The 19,252-nt window shown below is 32.4% G+C and overlaps 1 protein-coding gene across 1 annotated transcript in view; it reads right to left on the reverse strand.

The window, feature by feature from the left end:
• The window catches only part of gucy1a2 (guanylate cyclase 1, soluble, alpha 2), a 37,894-nt gene extending 19,223 nt beyond the window's left edge, over window positions 1-18,671 (reverse strand). The window contains exons 1-4 of the mRNA XM_073818287.1: window positions 18,666-18,671; window positions 18,509-18,570; window positions 14,795-14,910; window positions 7,466-8,286 (exon numbers count right to left, since the gene is read on the reverse strand). Of these exons, the coding sequence (XP_073674388.1) occupies window positions 7,466-8,286; window positions 14,795-14,910; window positions 18,509-18,570; window positions 18,666-18,671 (1,005 nt within the window). The remainder of the gene's footprint in view (window positions 1-7,465; window positions 8,287-14,794; window positions 14,911-18,508; window positions 18,571-18,665) is intronic.
• Window positions 18,672-19,252: the final 581 nt, after the last annotated feature.

The following is a 19,252-nucleotide window of genomic DNA, read 5'->3' on the forward strand; positions in this document are numbered from 1 at the left end:
GATAGCATTGACCTCGTTGTCACATTCAGTTTGCATCTGCACAGAGGTTATCATTAACTCAAATTAAATATGTAATATTTAAAATAAATAAATAAACACAATCTAAAATAAATAAGTTGTTTTTTTAAATGTTAAAAATATTTTCATTAATATTTAATTTCTAAAATAAAGGTGAAATAAAATAATATAATATATATATATACTAGATGAAAAACGTTGAAACGGCAACTGAAGTATTAAAAAATGGAAATAAATAAAAACTAAAACTGAAATAAAATAAAGTTGAGATATACAGTAGACATGCTTGAAATTAATTAATAAATTTAACCTAAATGGTAATATAAAAAAACAAAAAAAAAAAACAATAATAATAATAATAATAATAATAAATGATGTAAGCATGCAAGAAATTAGCAAAAAAATTAAATAAAATGCAAAATGAAAATATAAAAATTCAAACTATTAATACAATAGAAATTATAATAGTATATAAATAACAGTATTATACAAGTATATATTATATATAATTATAATTATAGTTGACAAATTAAAAATTGTTTTTATTTTAAATAAAATAACATGAAATAAAATATAATTTAAAAAAATGGAGAAAATTCCATATTTTAATTAATATTTAACTGTTTAATTATATTAATATTTAAATTGTAAATATTGTTGTAACTAAAATAAAGGTGAAATAAAATAATATAATATATAAATATTAGATGAAAATCTTTGAAATGGCAACTGAAGTAAGTTTACACAGAAGTATTAAAATAAAGAAAATGGAAATAAATACATTAACAGTAATTATATATTATTTATAATTATAATTATAGTTGACAAATTATTTATTTTATTTATTTTAAATAAAATAACATTAAATAACATATAATAAAAATGATTGGATTTTATTTAGTTTTTCTTGAACTGGGGAATAATAGAAAAGAAAAAAAATACAAACTATGTAGAGAAATTACAAAAATGCACAACAAACCTACTCTATTTTTTTTAAAAATAAAAACAGAAAATATAAAATAATCAGTAAATAATAATATTAAAATAACAGTAATTTTATATTATATATAATTGACAAATTAAAAATTGTTCTTATTTTAATTAAAATAACATGAAATAAAATAATAAAAAAATATTGTATTTCATTTAGTTTAACTTGATGTACTAGGGAAAAAATAGAAATAAATTCAAACTATGTAGAGAAATTACAAAAATGCACAACAAACCTACTCAATTTTTTTTTTAATAAAAACAGAAAATATAAAATAAAAATGATTTTTTTTATTTATTACTATTATAGTACAATAATAATAATAATGAAAAAACACAAATATGTATAGTACATAAATAATATTAAAATAACATTATATATTATATATAATTATAATTAATGTTCTTATTTTAAATAAAATAACATAAATTAAAATATAATTAAAAATATTGTCTTTCATTTAGTTTAACTTAATGTAGTGGGAAAAAATAGAAATAAAAAAATAATACAAACCATGTAGAGAAATTAAAAATATATATATACAAAACTGCACAACAAAACTATTAAAAGTTTTATTTTTATTTAAAAAAAACATTTATTTAAATAAAAACTGAAAATATTATTTTCATTTAGTTCAACTTGATGTACTGGGGAAAAAAATTGAAATAAAAAATATTACAAACTATGTAGAGAAAAAAATAAGAAGAAAAAAATGAAAATATAAAAAATAACGAATTACATTTTTTATTTATTAATATTATAGTAAAATAATAATAATACTAAAAAAACTGAGAAATGCAATTTTGTGTGATAAAACAAAACTAGAGCACTCCCATGATAATGAATGCAGCTGTCCACACACTTGATTATAATCTATTTTTGTTGCGCTGCATCACGCTCTTTTATTGCTGACACAGCGTTATGCTGTTTATTCATATTTGTTCGCATTTATCATCCTCAGTCCAGTAAGCAGCTTCAGGACACACACACAGCTTGAAGAAAAGTGCTTTGTTCCTAAGTTTCTGCAACACAATCACTACTGTACCCCAGAGCGAGGCACTGATGTCTCCAGCGGGACGGCCTGTTCCTGCCATCAGCTCCCTGCAACTTACTCTGGGTAAAAATAAAAGCTGCTAAATGACGTGGAACCGAGACCAAACTCAAATTTATCACTGCTTTTGTGAGTTTCAGTTCTAATGTGACAGAACCAAAATAATGCTAAATGACAATAATACAATGTCATATAATCATGCATAGTTAAGATTAAACATTAAAAAGGAACCCAGAAAGCCATTGTGTACTGTATTTTCGACTCCTATAGAGAAAATGCATCTCAATTCTTGTGTTTAGAAGTTGAATCTGAGCAAAACTATCTATTTTGTTAGTTGAAATATGTTGAATATTCTATTTAGTTTATGGAATTATTAAAACATTTGAAAGTTTTAAGGAGGATTTCAATAACGCTTAAATCCAGGTTCTAAGTTATTTTTCCTAAAGTACTAAAATAACTAAAACTGAAATAAAAATCTATATAAAATATGTATTAAAAATGGTCTGCATTTTTGTTGCACCATACCAGGGAAATCATAAATACCCAAAATACAGCAAAATTTAAGATCATAAAATGTATTTCTTCTTATTTTAAATAAATTAATGGAAAAAAAGATATAACCACTTTCATTTTTATTTAGTTAGTTAACTTGATTTACTGAAACAAAAATTTTATTAAATTAAAATAAAAAATAATACAAAATATATAGAGAAATAAAAAAGGCAAAAATGCACAACAGAACTACTAAAACTTGAATATACCTGAAATTAAAAAAAAAAAACTTTTTTTTTTTTAAATTAACAACTAAAAACAATTCAAAAATATTAAAAAAATTGTAATAAATAAATAGAAATTTAATATTAATAAGTAGTAAATAATTAAACAACAAAACTATAACTATAATAGTATTTTAGTATAATAGATTTTTTAAACATTAAGTTAAATTACAACTTCTGATTTCCTTATTATTTCTAATTTTGATATGCGTTTCAATAAAAATTCAATAAAAAATATTACAAAAAATGCACATCAAAACTACTAAATATTTAATAAACCTAAAATTAAAAATAAAAAAATTAAATATTAATAATAAAAATAAAATTACAATTGAAAAAATAAAACCTTATCCAGAATATTAATAAAAACAACGAATAGGTTATAAATAAAAAAACACTAAAACATGAACTAAATTTTAAATGAAAACAGAAAATACACAAATAAAAACTAATTCGAAATATTAATAAAAAACTGTAATAGTATCTCAGTGGTACTAAAAGTACTAAAATAACTAAAACTGAAATAAAAATCTATATAAAATATGTATTAAAAATGGTCTGCATTTTTGTTGCACCATACCAGGGAAATCATAAATACCCAAAATACAGCAAAATTTAAGATCATAAAATGTATTTCTTCTTATTTTAAATAAATTAATGGAAAAAAGATATAACCACTTTCATTTTTATTTAGTTAGTTAACTTGATTTACTGAAACAAAAATTTAATTAAATTAAAATAAAAAATAATACAAAATATATAGAGAAATAAAAAAGGCAAAAATGCACAACAGAACTACTAAAACTTGAATATACCTGAAATAAAAAAAAAAAAACTTTTCTTAATAAATAAATAGAAATTTAATAGTAATAAGTAGTAAATAATTAAACAACAAAACTATAACTATAATAGTATTTTAGTATAATAGATTTTTTAAACATTAAGTTAAATTACAACTTCTGATTTCCTTATTTCTAATTTTGATATGCGTTAGTAATTATAATTATAGTTATAAAAAATTCAATAAAAAAATATTACAAAAATGCACTTCAAAACTACTAAATATTTAATAAACCTAAAAAAAAATTAAATATTAATAATAAAAATAAAATTACAATTGAAAAAATAAAACCTTATCCAGAATATTAATAAAAACAATGAATAGGTAATAAATAAATAAAAAACACTAAGACATGAACTAAATTTTAAATGAAAACAGAAAATACAAAAATAAAAACTAATTCGAAATATTAATAAAAAACTGTAATAGTATCTCAGTGGTACTAAAATAACGCTGCGTCAGTTTAGTCAAAGTCCCTTTAAGGCAAGTCATGTCACTCGGCGGCCATCTTTGAAACGCTACTCAGGCAGGCAAGTGCAGCTCCTATCTCTCTGAATGGGGAAACATCAAATTCTCCAAAACTGTTCACCAAGCTTACGATTAAATTTCATATTTTAAATCTCCAAAGAAATCCAACAAGAACTGCCTCAGAAATATGGTTCCTTGAGCTCCAATAGCGTTAAAAAAACGCTTATTTTTCCGGCTAGATGAGCCAGTGCGCATGCGCAGTACTGAGCGAACGTCTTAGAGCGCCGGCTGTTTCTATAGCAACCGGGACTTCTAACGGCAGCTGCAGTGATGCGCTGACTTTACTAATCAACTATTGGCTCTTTCACTAAGAAGGCGGGGCTTCGCAGCCATAATGAACGTTGCATTTTTCCCCATTCAAAACTATACGAGTGACAAGTCTTGGGTATTCTATAGTCTTTGGTTTACTATATTATAGGGTTTTATCATTTATTTAATATTTTTATTATTACATTAAAATGTTTTTGATCCAATAATACTTAAATCTCGGATCTGGAGCAAAACCAGTCTTGGTTCCCAAGTTTCCAAATATAAGCCTGCATCCAAAGTACAGCAAAAGCAGCAATATTATGAATTATTTTTGCTATTTAAAATAACTGTTTCCTATTTGAATATATTTTAAAGTGTAATTTAATTCCTGTGATCAAAGCTGAATTTTCAGCATCATTACTCCAGTCTTCAGTGTCACATGATCCTTCACAAATAATTCTTATACGCTGATTTTATTGTTATCATTATCAATATTTAAAACAGCAGAGTACATTTTTTTCAGTATTCTCTGATGAATAGAAAGATCAGCATTTATCGGAAACAAAAAGCTTTTGTAACACTATAAAACACTACACTTGAAAAGTATTGGAAATTAATCTTTTTATTTAGCAAGGATGCTTTACGATAATGATAAAGACATTTATTATGTTACAAAGGATTTCTATATCAGATAAATGCTGTTGTTCTGAACTTTCTATTCACCAAAGAAAGTTTTTGAGCAGCAAATCAGAATATCAGAATGATTTCTGAAGGATCATGTGACTGGAGTAATGATGCTGAAAATTCAGCTTTGATCACGGAAATAAATTACATTAAAAAATATATTCAAATAGACAACAGTTATTTTAAATAGTAAAAATATTTTTACATTTTTTACTGTTTTTGCTGTACTTTGGATAAAATAAATGCAGGCTTGGTGAGCAGAAGAGACCTCTTAAAAAAACATTAAAAATTTTGCTGTCTAAAAAATTTTCACTGATTGTGTATATTTAAAGCTGTACTTTCCATTTAGTGAAGCATCCTGATATCTCACGACTCACTTCTCATGGGATGTGTGTGTGTGTGTGTATGTGTGTGTGTGTGTGTGTGTGTGTGTGTGTGTGTGTACCTGGTATTCATCACGTTGTAGGAATACCTCAAGGATAGGAATACCAGTAAATTTTGACCTTGTGGGGACATTTCTCAGGTCCCCATGAGGAAACAGGCTTATAAATCATGAGTTTTTTTGAGGAAGTAAAAGTGTGCACAATCTCCTGTGAGGGCTAGGTTTAGGGTAGGGTTAGGGCGATAGAAAATACGGTTTGTACAGTATAAAAACCATTACGCCTATGGAATGTCCCCATAAAACATGTAAACCAGTGTGTGTGTGTGTGTGTGTGTGTGTGTGTGTTTGGTCAATCTCCTCTCCAGGGTGAACGACATCAGAACATAAGCTGCATCTCTGTCCAAATCATTTCATAATAATCTGCGCAGACTTCGGAAATAATCCTGCGGGTTTGGCATCAGCTTTCAGCCATGGCAAACTCCATAATTAGGACACGTTCCTACTGTCTAACGCTGCCTTCGAGTCATGTCAGAACCATCCTATTAATGAGACGAGCGGACACCAACACCACCAAGATGTTGTAATTATTAGTGGGAGACCTGGGAATTTCTTCAAGCCAATTAAAGGATTATGATGGTGAGTGATTTACATATGGATTATTGTAAATGCTGATTAGTGTTACTGCATTTGGACTCAAATTGAGAGTTCACCTTTTTAAACTGGCTTGAGAAAGCTAACTTACTGAAATGCATTTAAACTTACAGTAACTATTATTCTATTAGAAATTTATTTAGTGCTTAGTCTTTAACTCTACAAACTCAGCCCAGATCTTCAGACTGATCGTGAAGAAATGGTGTTTTTTGAGGAAAACATTTCAGGTTTTTTCTCCATATAATGGACTTCTATGGTGCCCCCAAGTTTGAACTTCCAAAATGCAGCTTCAAAGGGCTCTAAACGATCCCAACCAAGGAAGCGAAACAATTTGTTATTTTTTAAAAACATTTACAACTTATATACTTTTTAATCTCAAACGCTCATCTTGCCCAGCTAGACAAGATGAGCATTTGAGATTAAAATGTATATAAATTGTAATATTTCAGAAAATAACCTATTGTTTTGCTAGATAAGACCCTTCTTTCCTCGGCTTTGATCATTTAGAGCCCTTTGAAGCTGCATTTTGGAAGTTCAAACTCGGGGGCACCATAGAAGTCCATTATATGGAGAGAAATCCAGAAATGTTTTACTTGTAAAACATAATTTCCTTACAACTGAAGAAAGAAAGACATGAACATCTTGCATGACAAGGGGGTGAGTACATTATATATGTAAATTTTTGTTCTGAAAGTGAACTACTATCTATTAACTTAAACTTGGTTGCATTATGTGCCAATGGTGACCATTAAAAAATGGGAAAACAGCACTTTTCAAGTTTTTTTCCAAAATTGCATGCATTTAGGCAACTTTGTGTTTAAGGCCCTATATGGTTTGGTTCCTAGAGATATTGGAATTTCAATATGAATTTCAGGAGTAAATATGATACTTATTTTCTTTTAAAAAGTCTGAAGAAACAATAATCTTTTAACTAGAGTTGTATCTCGTTTCCTTCTGTCAAAACATTTGCGTTGAACTGAGTGGCATAAATATTCTTTTTCCAAAGTTTGAGTGCCTATAACTCAAGAAGTATTAAAGATATCACAATATGATTTTAGATTGTAGTTGTTAATAGACGTTTCGTGTAGAATCTTAATTTTCAAGGCCCTGCATTATTCAGTCCCAGAGATATGGGGATCTCAATGAGGCTCCATGTCCAAATTTTTTTTTTCATTTATTTTTTTTTTTCAGAAATTCTGAATTAATCATTTTTAAGTTGGTTTCTTTTAATAAAAGCTTGTTTCGCACCTAAACAAACACAAATTTACATAATTTACCCAACTGCTTGTCTTACCTTCTCTCTGCTGTCGAGTGCCGATCCATCAGGTCGTGTACGAATGGTGAACGGCGTGGACAGCCGAAGCAGAATGTTCTGGAAGGAACAGGGAATTCTGGGAGAAACCAGCTCAAAGCTGTTGCTGAAGGTGAGCGTCCGGTGCGGGTCACTCTTGGCCTGTTTTCGAAGCCCCTCCCCGACCTGCAGGACCTCCATGTTTGGCCCCAGAACCAGGTGAAAGGGAAAGGCCCGGCAAAAGGTGCTCAGACCGATGCGCAAATCCAGCGGCGAGCGTGACAGCTGGCGAGATGCGGAGGCGGAGTGTGACGACGAGGATGCGGGTTGAGTCCGAACCTCTCGAATGAGGAAGGACAAACAGGCGGGAGATGAAGATGACGGTGGAGATGGAGACGAAGAGGGGGAGGAGTCTGCCGAGAGCTCGCCATCCTCATTGGCCGTGTGGAGCCAAGTGGGAGGAGCTTCCTCCACCAAAACGTCCGATTGGTAGATGCGTCGGGCGGCGGCTCGGATCAAGCCCGGCATGGCCACGCCCACAGTAGGGTCAGGGTTGAAGCAGTGGAGGAGAAGAGTCCGTCCCACATTGCTCTCCGCGTTCGTCTCGTCGCTCTCCTGAGGAGCGTCTTTGCATAGGAAAGAAGGAGCCTCGGATGAAGCTCGGCGGCCGCAGGATGTTCTGATGTGTTCTAGAAGAGCGTCAAAACCGTTGAAGAAGTCCTGCAAGTTTCCTCCGAGGGCTCGCAGAACCCTCTCGTTCTCTTCCAGACACAAACCGAAGAATTCCTCTCCAAATCGGCCACGTATGTCGGCAAAGTCCACGCCTGTGAAAAATAATGCAAAAAATTAGGCATGGGCGATATATCGGCGGCCATATCAGTATCGGCCAATAAATGCTATTTTTAGTATTATCGTTATTGATCCGATAACAAAATTAGGTCGATATCTTTAAGCCGATAAATTAGGTATTATTTCTGCTGGCTGAACCACTTCACATGCTTGCTACTGGCCACTAGGGGTTTAATCGTCACTTCTTTGACGTCAGGCAAAGTAGACGCGCATTATAAGAGCTGCTTCTAGAGAGAAGAGAAGATGTCAGCTATGTGGGAGTTTTTCGTCGTGAAAAAAGAGGACAACAGACGTGCAATCTGCAACAGCTGCAAATGCGTGGTAATGCTAGGGGGCAGTAAAACAAAAAACTTCAATGCTACTAATCTAATAAGCCATCTGAAGTTTCGCCATCCCGACATTTATAAAGATTATAAGAAGAAAGTCACTGCCAAACAAACAGCGTTACCAACTAACCTTACCAATAAGCCAGTACAACAAACACTTGACAATACGAAGAAATTTGACAAGGACAGCGCCAAAGCAAAAGCCATCACAAATGCCAAAGAAAGTTGGCCATAGAAATGAATAGTAACTATAGTTCAGAGATCAGTTCAAACTTTTCTGAAGTTAAAGTTTTAAAATAAAATCAGTTGTTCATTGTATGTGTTTGCCTTTTGTTTTTGCAATCATGCTCAGAAAAAATTATTTATCGGCCTATATATCGGCTATCGGCCTCCAAATATAAAAGAGTTATTGGTTATCGTTATCGGCCAAAGTATTCATTTCGGTTCATCCCTACAAAAAATGATCAATTTCCATACTTTTAATTACTGTTTACATTTCATTTTAAATACACTAATATAAATGAATGTAATACAATTTCATTTAATAATTTGTTAGAGTAGTTCACTTTCAGAACAAAAATGTACAGATAATGTACTCACCCCCTTGTCATCCAAGATGTGTATGTCTTTCTTTCTTCAGTCGTAAAGAAATGGTGTTTTTTGAGGCAAACATTTTACGATTTCTCTCCATATAATAGACTTCTATGGTGCCCCCGAGTTTGAACTTCCAAAATGCAGTTTAAATGCATTTACTTTCTAAAAACATTTACAACTTATAAACTTTTTAATCTCAAACGCCTTTTTAGAAAATAACCCATAGTTTGCTAGATAAGACCCTTCTTTCCTCGGCTGTGATCGATTAGAGACCTTTGAAGCTGCATTTTGGAAGTTCAAACTCAGGGGCACCATCGAAGTCCATTATATGGAGAGAAATCCTGAAATGTTTTACTCAAAAAATATAATTTTCTTACGACTGAAGAAAGAAAGACATGAACATCTTGGATGACAAGGGGGTGAGAACATTATCTGTACATTTTTGTTCTGAAAGTGAACCCCTCCTTTAAATAATCTATATTTTTCGAAAGAAATTAATACTTTTATTTAACAAGGACTATTCAACTAATGTTAATAATGTTACAGAAGATTTTTATTTCAAATACATGCTGTAATTTTAACTTTCTATTCGTCAAAGAATCCTGATAACTAACATTTATCATGGTTTCCACAAAAATAAAACTGGTTTCAACAGTGATAATAATCAGAAATGTTTCTTGAACAGAAAATCAGCAAATAAAAATGATTTCTGAAGGATCATGTAACACTGAAAACTGAAGTAATGATGCAAAACAAAAAATGAGCTCTGATTATAGCAATAAATTATGTTTTATAATATATTAAAATAGGAAACAGTTCATTTAAACCAGCGGTTGTCACCGGAAAACAGAACAATACAAAAATACTAGGGATGTAACGGTATCAAAACTTCACGGTACGGTAATACCTCGATATGAATGGCACGGTACGGTATTTATTGAATCATTTACAGGAAAAACAAAACTAATGAAGAGACTCGAAAAAAAGTTCCAGAAGTGTTTATTAAACAGTTTACATGAACACTGAACATATCAATGGCATAAAAATTAGCCATCTATCTGTAAACTTTGAAACAGGAACTTCAATTTTTCAATTTTAATAACAAAAAAATATTAACCATGTAACCACGTTACTTTTTTTCGCAGTACTTTAGCCTAACATTTTGAACAATAGGGCTCTACTATCTTTTGCTTTTTTTTTTTTTTTTAATTCTTATGTGTTTTAATTTGTCTGATAATCAAATGAAAGCATAAACATTTATTTATTCTAATCAAATGAAAAATAAACCCTTTTAATTTTTGGCAAACAAACAGGTTTACTGTTAAAATCCATCCATGAAAGAAAAATTATATTCAGTTTAAAACGTTTAAATAATAACTGTAGTATTTTTTCTACAATTAAGTGGTTAATCTTCTTGTAATATTTATTTTTTATTATATATATATTGTTTTATGTAAATTATTTAAATAGGAATATATAAACACCTGCATTTTACTGTACAAAAGTGATACAAGACTAATATTGTTCTCTTTCATGTTAAACCGTACTTTTATTTTGACAGGTTGCCGTGAAGTTTCTGTGTGTCCATGATATGCGGATAGTTTTCTTAGATGAAACGGTAAAAGTGACACTAACAGCAGCTTTGGAGAATGAGTTTATCTGTTCATGTGAGATGCAAATGCCAAAAATTAGCGGGAGCATCAGCGTGCTTCAGTATGAGTGTAGTAAAGAGAAAAAACGCGTCTCCACCATACAGACAGAGGCAAACGGAACATGCAGGATTCATATTAAAACAGTCTTTTTGCATTTCAGTTTTCACAGACACTAGTCCATATCGCGATTTGAATGAAGAAAAATCAACAAATTCCGTGGCATTCCGCGCTATAGTAAATTCCGTTTTTATGAATGGAGTCCTGTGTGTTTTCACGGTAGAGACATTGTAAACGCGCCTTCATGTAGAGATAGAGATGACATGCCTTCGTGTAAATAAGATAAATAACATAAGGCAATTTAGTTTGTTTAATAAAAGAACAATGTATAGACCTGTTCTATAGGGAAGATAACCTTAAATGACTTCTATTGTGATCTGGCGCTATATCGAAAATAAAATGAACTTGACGTTCAAGGCGGGCGGGGAACAGACCGCAAAGTATTATGGCCACGCCTGGGCTGATGGGAATTGTAGTTCCCGCTACCTCCCGCTCGCTCCATTCGCCTGAGCAAACTTTTCTCAGAAGACCTTTCGTTTTATCGAGTCATGCGACCACGGTAGTATCGAAAAAATGTGCTATTGCGGTACGACGGTATTTACAATACCGTTACATCCCTAAAAAATACATAACATTTCTTGGGTCTCTGCACTGTATTTTCTGTACTTAGTTTTCTGTTATTTTCAAGAGCTACTGGGACAGTGATAAAGAAACATACATCATGTCTGAGTCTGTAAACTGGATGTTAACAAAGGCCAGAGATGCTGAAAATGGGCAAAAAGAGGAGAAAATACTGTACAGGCACATTACACGTAATTTGACAGGAAAATGTAGAAAAAAGTATATATTTTATTATTTTTTAAATAATAATATTGTTTTTGCATAATTATTTTAATTACTGATATAATTTATGAAAACACTTTAGTTTAAAATACACTTGTTTTTAATAATACATAAATTATTTTGATATCAATATGATATAATAATATAATATGTTTTATAATCGTTTGTCTTTTTAAGGTTCATGTCAGTATATTACAAATGTAAACATCTGATTTTAGTAATTTGGTATATTTATTAGTTCATTAAATATACTTCTGTAAATTTAAAATCAATTTATTAAAAGTAAAATGTTGATATCCTATTTTTTACGGTAAAGATCTGGCAACAACAGCTGCTGTTTTTTTCTTTTTTAACATTTTTTTTTAATAAAAAAAAATCTGAAAAAAGATCAGTGAACCGAATCTGAATCAAATGATTCACGATCTGCACTCCAAAGTTCCTATTTGAATCAAAAGATTCACAAATCCACTCGGAAGTTCCAATCTAAATCAAAACATTTGCACTCCACGATCTGCGCTCCAAAGTTCCTATTTGAATCAAAATATTCATAAACCCACTCCAAAATCTGAATCAAAAGATTCACAATCTGTGCCTGAAGTCCCGATCTAAATCAAATGATTCGCAATTCACTTTCCGAAGTTCCGATTTAAATTAAAAGATTCACAAACCCACTCCGAAGTTCCAATCTAAATCAAATGATTCACGATCCACACCTGACTTCCTGATTTGAATCAAATGATTCGCAAAATCACACTGAAGTCCCGATCTAAACTTAAATGATACGTGATCTGGGCTCCGAAGTTCCAATCTAAATCAAATGATTCACTATCTGCACCCCAAAGTTCCTAATTGAATCAAAAGATTCACTAACCTGCTCTGAAGTTCCAATCTAAATCAAATGATTCACGATCCACACCTGAATTCCTGATTTGAATCAAATGATTCGCGAAATCACACTGAAGTCCCGATCTAAACTTAAATGATACGTGATCTGGGCTCTGAAGTTCCAATCTAAATCAAATGATTCACTATCTGCACCCCAAAGTTCCTATTTGAATCAAAAGATTCACTAACCTGCTCTGAAGTTCCAATCTAAATCAAATAATTCACGATCCACACCTGAATTCCTGATTTGAATCAAATGATTTGCGAAATCACACTGAAGTCCCGATCTAAACTTAAATGATACGTGATCTGGGCTCCGAAGTTCCAATCTAAATCAAATGATTTGCGATGTACGTTTCGAAGTCGAGATCTGAATAATGATTCGCAAACCATCCCTGCAGTGCGGATCATGAATAATTTAATGATTCAAATGATTTGCGAACCTCCTTCAAAGTTCTGATGCTCAAATGATCCGTTATACCTGATTTGAAGTCCGGATTTGAATCAAATGATTCACGATACGCAATCCGATTCGAGCGCTTCGAAATTGTGAATTATTTTGTAACACAATGGTTATTAACTGATTCAGAGTTTCAAAAAGCTCCATTTCAGTCATTAATATACATGCTTTTAAAAATCATAACAAGGGATGTCCAAATTTGAAAATGAATGGCTCTTTTGATCTGGTTTTTGCTAGTAAATCACTTGAACTGAATAATCGAGGTCACAATCTCGAATCAGTCGGAATGACTCACTCAATTGATTCGGGTCACCTGTTCCTCTCCTTTTTGCCTGTTCAGCCATGTTTAGATGGAACTGTCAGTACTACTCCTGGCTTAGCTCACTAGTTTTATGACATTAACTTAAAAAAAGCAAAAAAGTACAATGTTTACAAACAGAATATCAATTTTCCATTCTAGATATAACATCTAACACAAATCTACGAACATATTCAGGTAACCAGTTTACTGCTAACTAGTGAAACACTCCATTAATATGACAAACTGCACCTCAAAATACATGTTTATTGAGTTTTCACTATATTCACTATATTTGAAATAGTTTGACACCTGCAATTCCGTTGGTGACAGTTCAATAGGAAATCAGTTGAAAGCACCCAGTCATACCATTGAAGTGAATGTTCAATTTCAGTGTATTGTAATAAATATTTGAGAAATGATTGTTGTATCTGATGGTATTAGTCTTTATAGAGTGATAGTCAATATAAAAAGAACAAATGGAAGAGTGAACACAAAACAAAGTTAAAGGGGGGAAACTTTACCAATCAGCTGAACTGTGCACATATTTCTGCTCATGTATTAAATGTGCGCCCTTGAATATATACAGTATATATGTAATCTAATTGGCTATGATAAATCATGATGCGTGTGTATTACTAATTAAAATACTAAATAAATGTCTCAAATTGGAAGTACACAAACATTTACATTTCAACACGGCTCATGCAATCTGCATTTAGAGGAACTATCTGTTTTATAAACACGCTTTTACATAAAGATGGAAAGTTTAAAGGTCTGGCCCCCAGCGAAACCATCGATTACCAAAATAACCGATCGCTGCAGTATAAGCGCATGGTGAAACTCTGCGGCTCTGCTGCATAAAAGCAAGATTCGCAGTAGGTTTAGCTGGGCAGGGCTCAGTTCAAATGGCTCATTGCGGTTTATTTATAAATGTGTTCTCGTTAGGGATGGCAGAGTTAGTATCTTAGCAACAGCTCGGGAATGGAGACTGCAGCAATGGAGAGAGTTTTTAGGAAAGTGTCAGTGAGCGTGTATTGAGGTCAAAGTTTTGTCGCTTTGTGTGTGTGTGTGCACATTAGAGCTGCACGATTTGCTCCAAAAATCATGAGAAACATTGCATCAGTGATGCAAAATAAAGCTAGAGCACTTTAGTGTTTTCAATGCATGCTAAAAGTGACCACAACATAAAAAGTCACATGCATGTTTGAGTATGCATAATACATACAGAACTCTACTTTGAAGCATGCATGATAAGCACTGTTTTATTAAACTGAATTGCATCATTTTAAGGTTTAATAATTGCACAAGGTCATATTAAGATGTAAACCTTTTTTGATTGATTGCACAGCCCTAGTGTGTACTTACCTAAAATAGTTGCTGTGTATTTCAGTATTCCTGAGATGTCAGACTGGCTGTCACAGCGAGAGTTCTCAAACAAACACTTCTGCTCGTCTGACAAGCTTCGTCCAAACTCTTGTCCACTGCAAGGGAAACAGAGTTTGATTAACATTTCCCAGAGTTAGACGAAAGGGTAACCAAAATATCAAGAGCATATTATAGTTCAGAGGTTTTGGAAATGCTTGCATGTCAAGCCACATTTATTTGTGTTACGCTCTTCACAATACACATCGTTTCAAAGCAGCTTTATCATTAGCTTTATCAGCAGGAAACTGTTATTGTAATGTTAACATAAATGTATATCTTCATGTCTTTTAGCTGCATTTATCAAACTGGAGCTGGGTGATAATATAATCACATTTTATGACAAAATAAACATTCTAGCAAATGAGATTTGATATGTAGTATCACAAAAATAGTCTTAAGTAGCATGGCTATATTTATAGCAATAGTCAACAATACATTGTATGGGTCAAAATGATCGATTTTGTGTGAAAAATCATTAGGATATTAAGTAAAGATCATGCTCCATAAAGATATTTAGTACATTTTCTACTGTAAATATATCAAAACTTTCTGATTAGTAATATGCATTGCAAAGAACTTCATTTGGACAACTTAAAGGCGATTTTCTCAATATTTAGATATTTTTGCACCCTCAGATTCCCGGGCCCGTATCCCTAAAGATTCTGAGAATCCTCTCAGAGAGCTCCTAACTTAACCTAAAAATTCCTTGCCAGGAGTTTTAGCTTAGAAGTGGTTCCAGAACATTTTCAGTGAACTCTGAGCAAGGAATGGATGGAAAATCCTATCTTAGTGAGGAGGTGTGGTTGACCCCGTTGCTAGGTATGAGTCATCATTTCAAAAGCTGTGATTGGTTGATCCTACAAGTTTGATGAAAATGAACTTTTGGTGATAATGAGCAAAGGATGTACCCTCAAATCAATAAACCAGTGTTGTTTTCGTCAACCATGACGATGACGAAATCATTCCGTTGACGCTACTTTTTTTTCATGACGATAACGAGACGATGACGAGATAAAAATGGCTTGTTGATGACTAAAACATGACGAGACGTGTGTGAGTTTTCGTTGACGAGACGAGAATAGTCGAAAATGTTAGTGGGTGGTCCGTCAGACGTTTAAAATGCATGACATTCCCGCTTATTGTGCATGCCAATTAAAACTTAAAAAGTATCTGACGCTATGGCAAGCCGTTTTAGCATTAAATACTCTTTGCTATACTAGTATGGCAAGCCGTTTTAGCATTCCATCCTTGTTTGTCTTTTATGTTCTAAAACATTCCTTCATTATTGTAATTATTGGTGAAAATAGTCGATCCGAAAGCTCACATTGTGTTGAACTATAGATCTGCTATTTTCAGAACTTATAAGTGACACTACCCAACAGCAAAATACTTACTGACCTACATTAATTTGTTAAAAGACTACTTTTTTCCCTTTTTTTGACTAAAACTAGACTAAAACCTTTTTGACTTTTCGTCGACTAAAATTGGACTAAAACTATCACATATAGAAGTGACTAAAATTTTACTAAAACTAAGAAGCATTTTAGTCCAAAAGACTAAGACTAAATCTAAGATGGTTGTCAAAAACAACACTGCAATAAACATAATTATACACTCTAATCTTATGCAGACTGTAATTGTAAATAATATTTCACATTCAAGAAAATATCTGGAAAATGAATAGTAAGCTGTAGGGGTTATAGCCTAACATTAGAATCTAAAATATGTGAAAACTTAAGCTCATTTCACCCTGTTCAAATAATGATTCGTGTCTTATTTGCTCATATTAATATCCTAGCTGGCATATTTTGTACTTTCACTCCCATATGGACCCCATTGAAAACAAGATGGCCTATCTCAAGGGGCTGTCCTTAATGAAGTAGAAATTGCAACGTTACAACTCAGTGTGGTCTTAACGAAGGTAACACGGCTCAGCTTTTATCAATGTCTGTGATTACTTTCTTCTCTGGTGTAATAGCGTTGTGGCGTCGAGTTGGTGAAGTAATTGCATCTCTAAGGAGATCCACCACAAACATGATTCCTGCACGATCCAATCTGTAGCGTCTCAATAATTCCCTGTCATCCAGTGTTTGCAGGACATCTCTCCTGCCTCCTCTGTTGGCCATTTTGTGCAGCTGCTTAGGGGAACTCCTAGGCCACTAAAAGTCCTCTTCCCTGCTCTTAGCAGATCTCGCCTTAGGAGCCCTTTTAAGCGCTAGGAATCTTGAGGAATAGCTTTTATATTAACTGGGATTTTCGTGTCACTTTTAGGGGAAATTCTAAGAAAACATGTCATGACTCTGAGAATTTTCTTAGAATTTGGCCGCTAGGAGCCACTTTTTGCACAAAGATTCTTTAGGGATACGGGCCCAGATTTTTAAAGAGTTGTATCTCGACCAAATAGTTTTCACTCCCCGGCTCTAAATGCACCGTTTTTCTTTCCAAGGCATCAGTGAGTGTTTGAACCTTCTGTAATAGTTGCATATGAGTCCCTCAGTTGTCCTCAGTGTGAAAAGATGGATCTCAAAATAATACAGAAATAGTTTGAAAGGGTTCAAATACACACAAATGCTGGAAAACCACTGAATTTGTTGGACCTGAAGGATTTTTCTGAAGAATAGCGGCAGTTGAACTGTTCAGGACAAAGAAGGGACTCATGAACATCTATCACTAAACAAAAAAACACAGATTTGGATCATTCAGGTAACAACTCAGTATTAAGAATCAAGTGCATGTAAACTTTCTAACTCTTGTGGACTATATGTAAACATCTTTTATGTGAAATACATTAATCAGGTCAGTTCTAAATAAACAATAGCATGCATTTTGTATGATCCCTCTTATTTCAGGAAAATTATTAACATTTTGCAGACTCTGAAAAGGGGATGTAAACTTTTGACCTCAACTGTAAATACTAGAATAGCAATGCACAATTAAGTCTGTGTTTATGATAATGATAACACATTAAAATATGATAACAAACACCAACATGCAATATCAAGCGGCACAACGGACTGTTTTTTTTTACAGTTAATATAACTAGATGCAAATGAGACCAGAAGTCGCGCACATTCAAGTTACTTACATAAGAAAAAAACGTGATAAAATGATGTGGAATGCACAACTCAGATAATATGTGACCCTGGACCACAAAACCAGTCATAAGGTTAAATTTGACAAAACTGAGATTTATACATCATATTGATGTATGGTTTGTTAGGATAGGACAATATTTGGCTGAGATACATCTATTTGAAATCAGAAATCTGAGGATGCAAAAGAATCAAAAAGACTGAGAAAATCACCTTTAAAGTTGTCCAAATTAGGTTCTTAACAATGCATATTACAAATCAAAAATTACATTTTGATATGTTTACAGTAGTAATTTTACAAAAAATCTTCATGGAACATGAACTTTACTTAATTTCTTAATGATTTTTGGCATAAAAGAAAAATCAATAATTTTGACCCATGCACTGTATTTTTGGCTATTGCTACAAATATACCCCAGCGACTTAAGACTGGTTTTGTGGTCCAGGGTCACATATGTGAGATTTCAATATGCCTTTTGATTTGCAGAACTTAGTATCTGGGCGTAATTTGAGAAATGGTTGAGATGGTTAAGAAGAAACAACAGAGATTGCATGGATGTACCTGATTTCCTTCTGTCTGTAAAACTCCACTGTTCTCTGCAGGGCCAGCTGAATTGTCTGGGTCTAAAAAAGAAGAAAAACAATGCAGTCAGAAGTTGCCCGACCCAGATTCACGAGTGACTCTACAAAGACACGATTTAACTGGTAAACAACAGCACTCTCATCGCACTTATCCAAACACTGCTCTGCTTCGAGAGCTCCTTTGACAGAATTTAATTAAAACGGATTCAAAAACATCTGACACAACAAAATCAAACATTAAAGCAACTGTATGCACCTTTTTTACTTGAAATATTAGTTTAAAATCATTCCTACTCTACTTCAAACATCTTTTCTGTAAGTGTGAGTTTAATGAGTGCATTGCTTTACGGCAACAACAAAAGCACGTCTACAGCCGAATCGCCGAATCGCTTAACTGTAGGGGGCTCTAAAGTCATAAAAATGCATAAAACTATATGACTGTAACTCTGAAATTGACTAGGAATTTTTAATTGAAAATTATTTCTCCACCACTTTTTTTCAGTAATAAGCTGCACAAATTTAAGTGCAATTTAGGTTTGAACTAATTAGAAGATTAGTTCATTTGCAAAACAAAAATTTAATATACTCACCCCCTTGTCATCCAAGATGTTAACACCTTTCTTAAGTCTTAAAGAAATTGTTATTTGAGGAACTTCTATGGTGCCAAAAAATGCAGTTTCAATGCAGCTTCAAAGGGCTCTAACCGATCTCAGCCGAGGAAGAA

This window comes from Garra rufa, chromosome 14, assembly GCF_049309525.1.
Source record: "Garra rufa chromosome 14, GarRuf1.0, whole genome shotgun sequence".
NCBI classification, from domain to species: domain Eukaryota; kingdom Metazoa; phylum Chordata; class Actinopteri; order Cypriniformes; family Cyprinidae; genus Garra; species Garra rufa.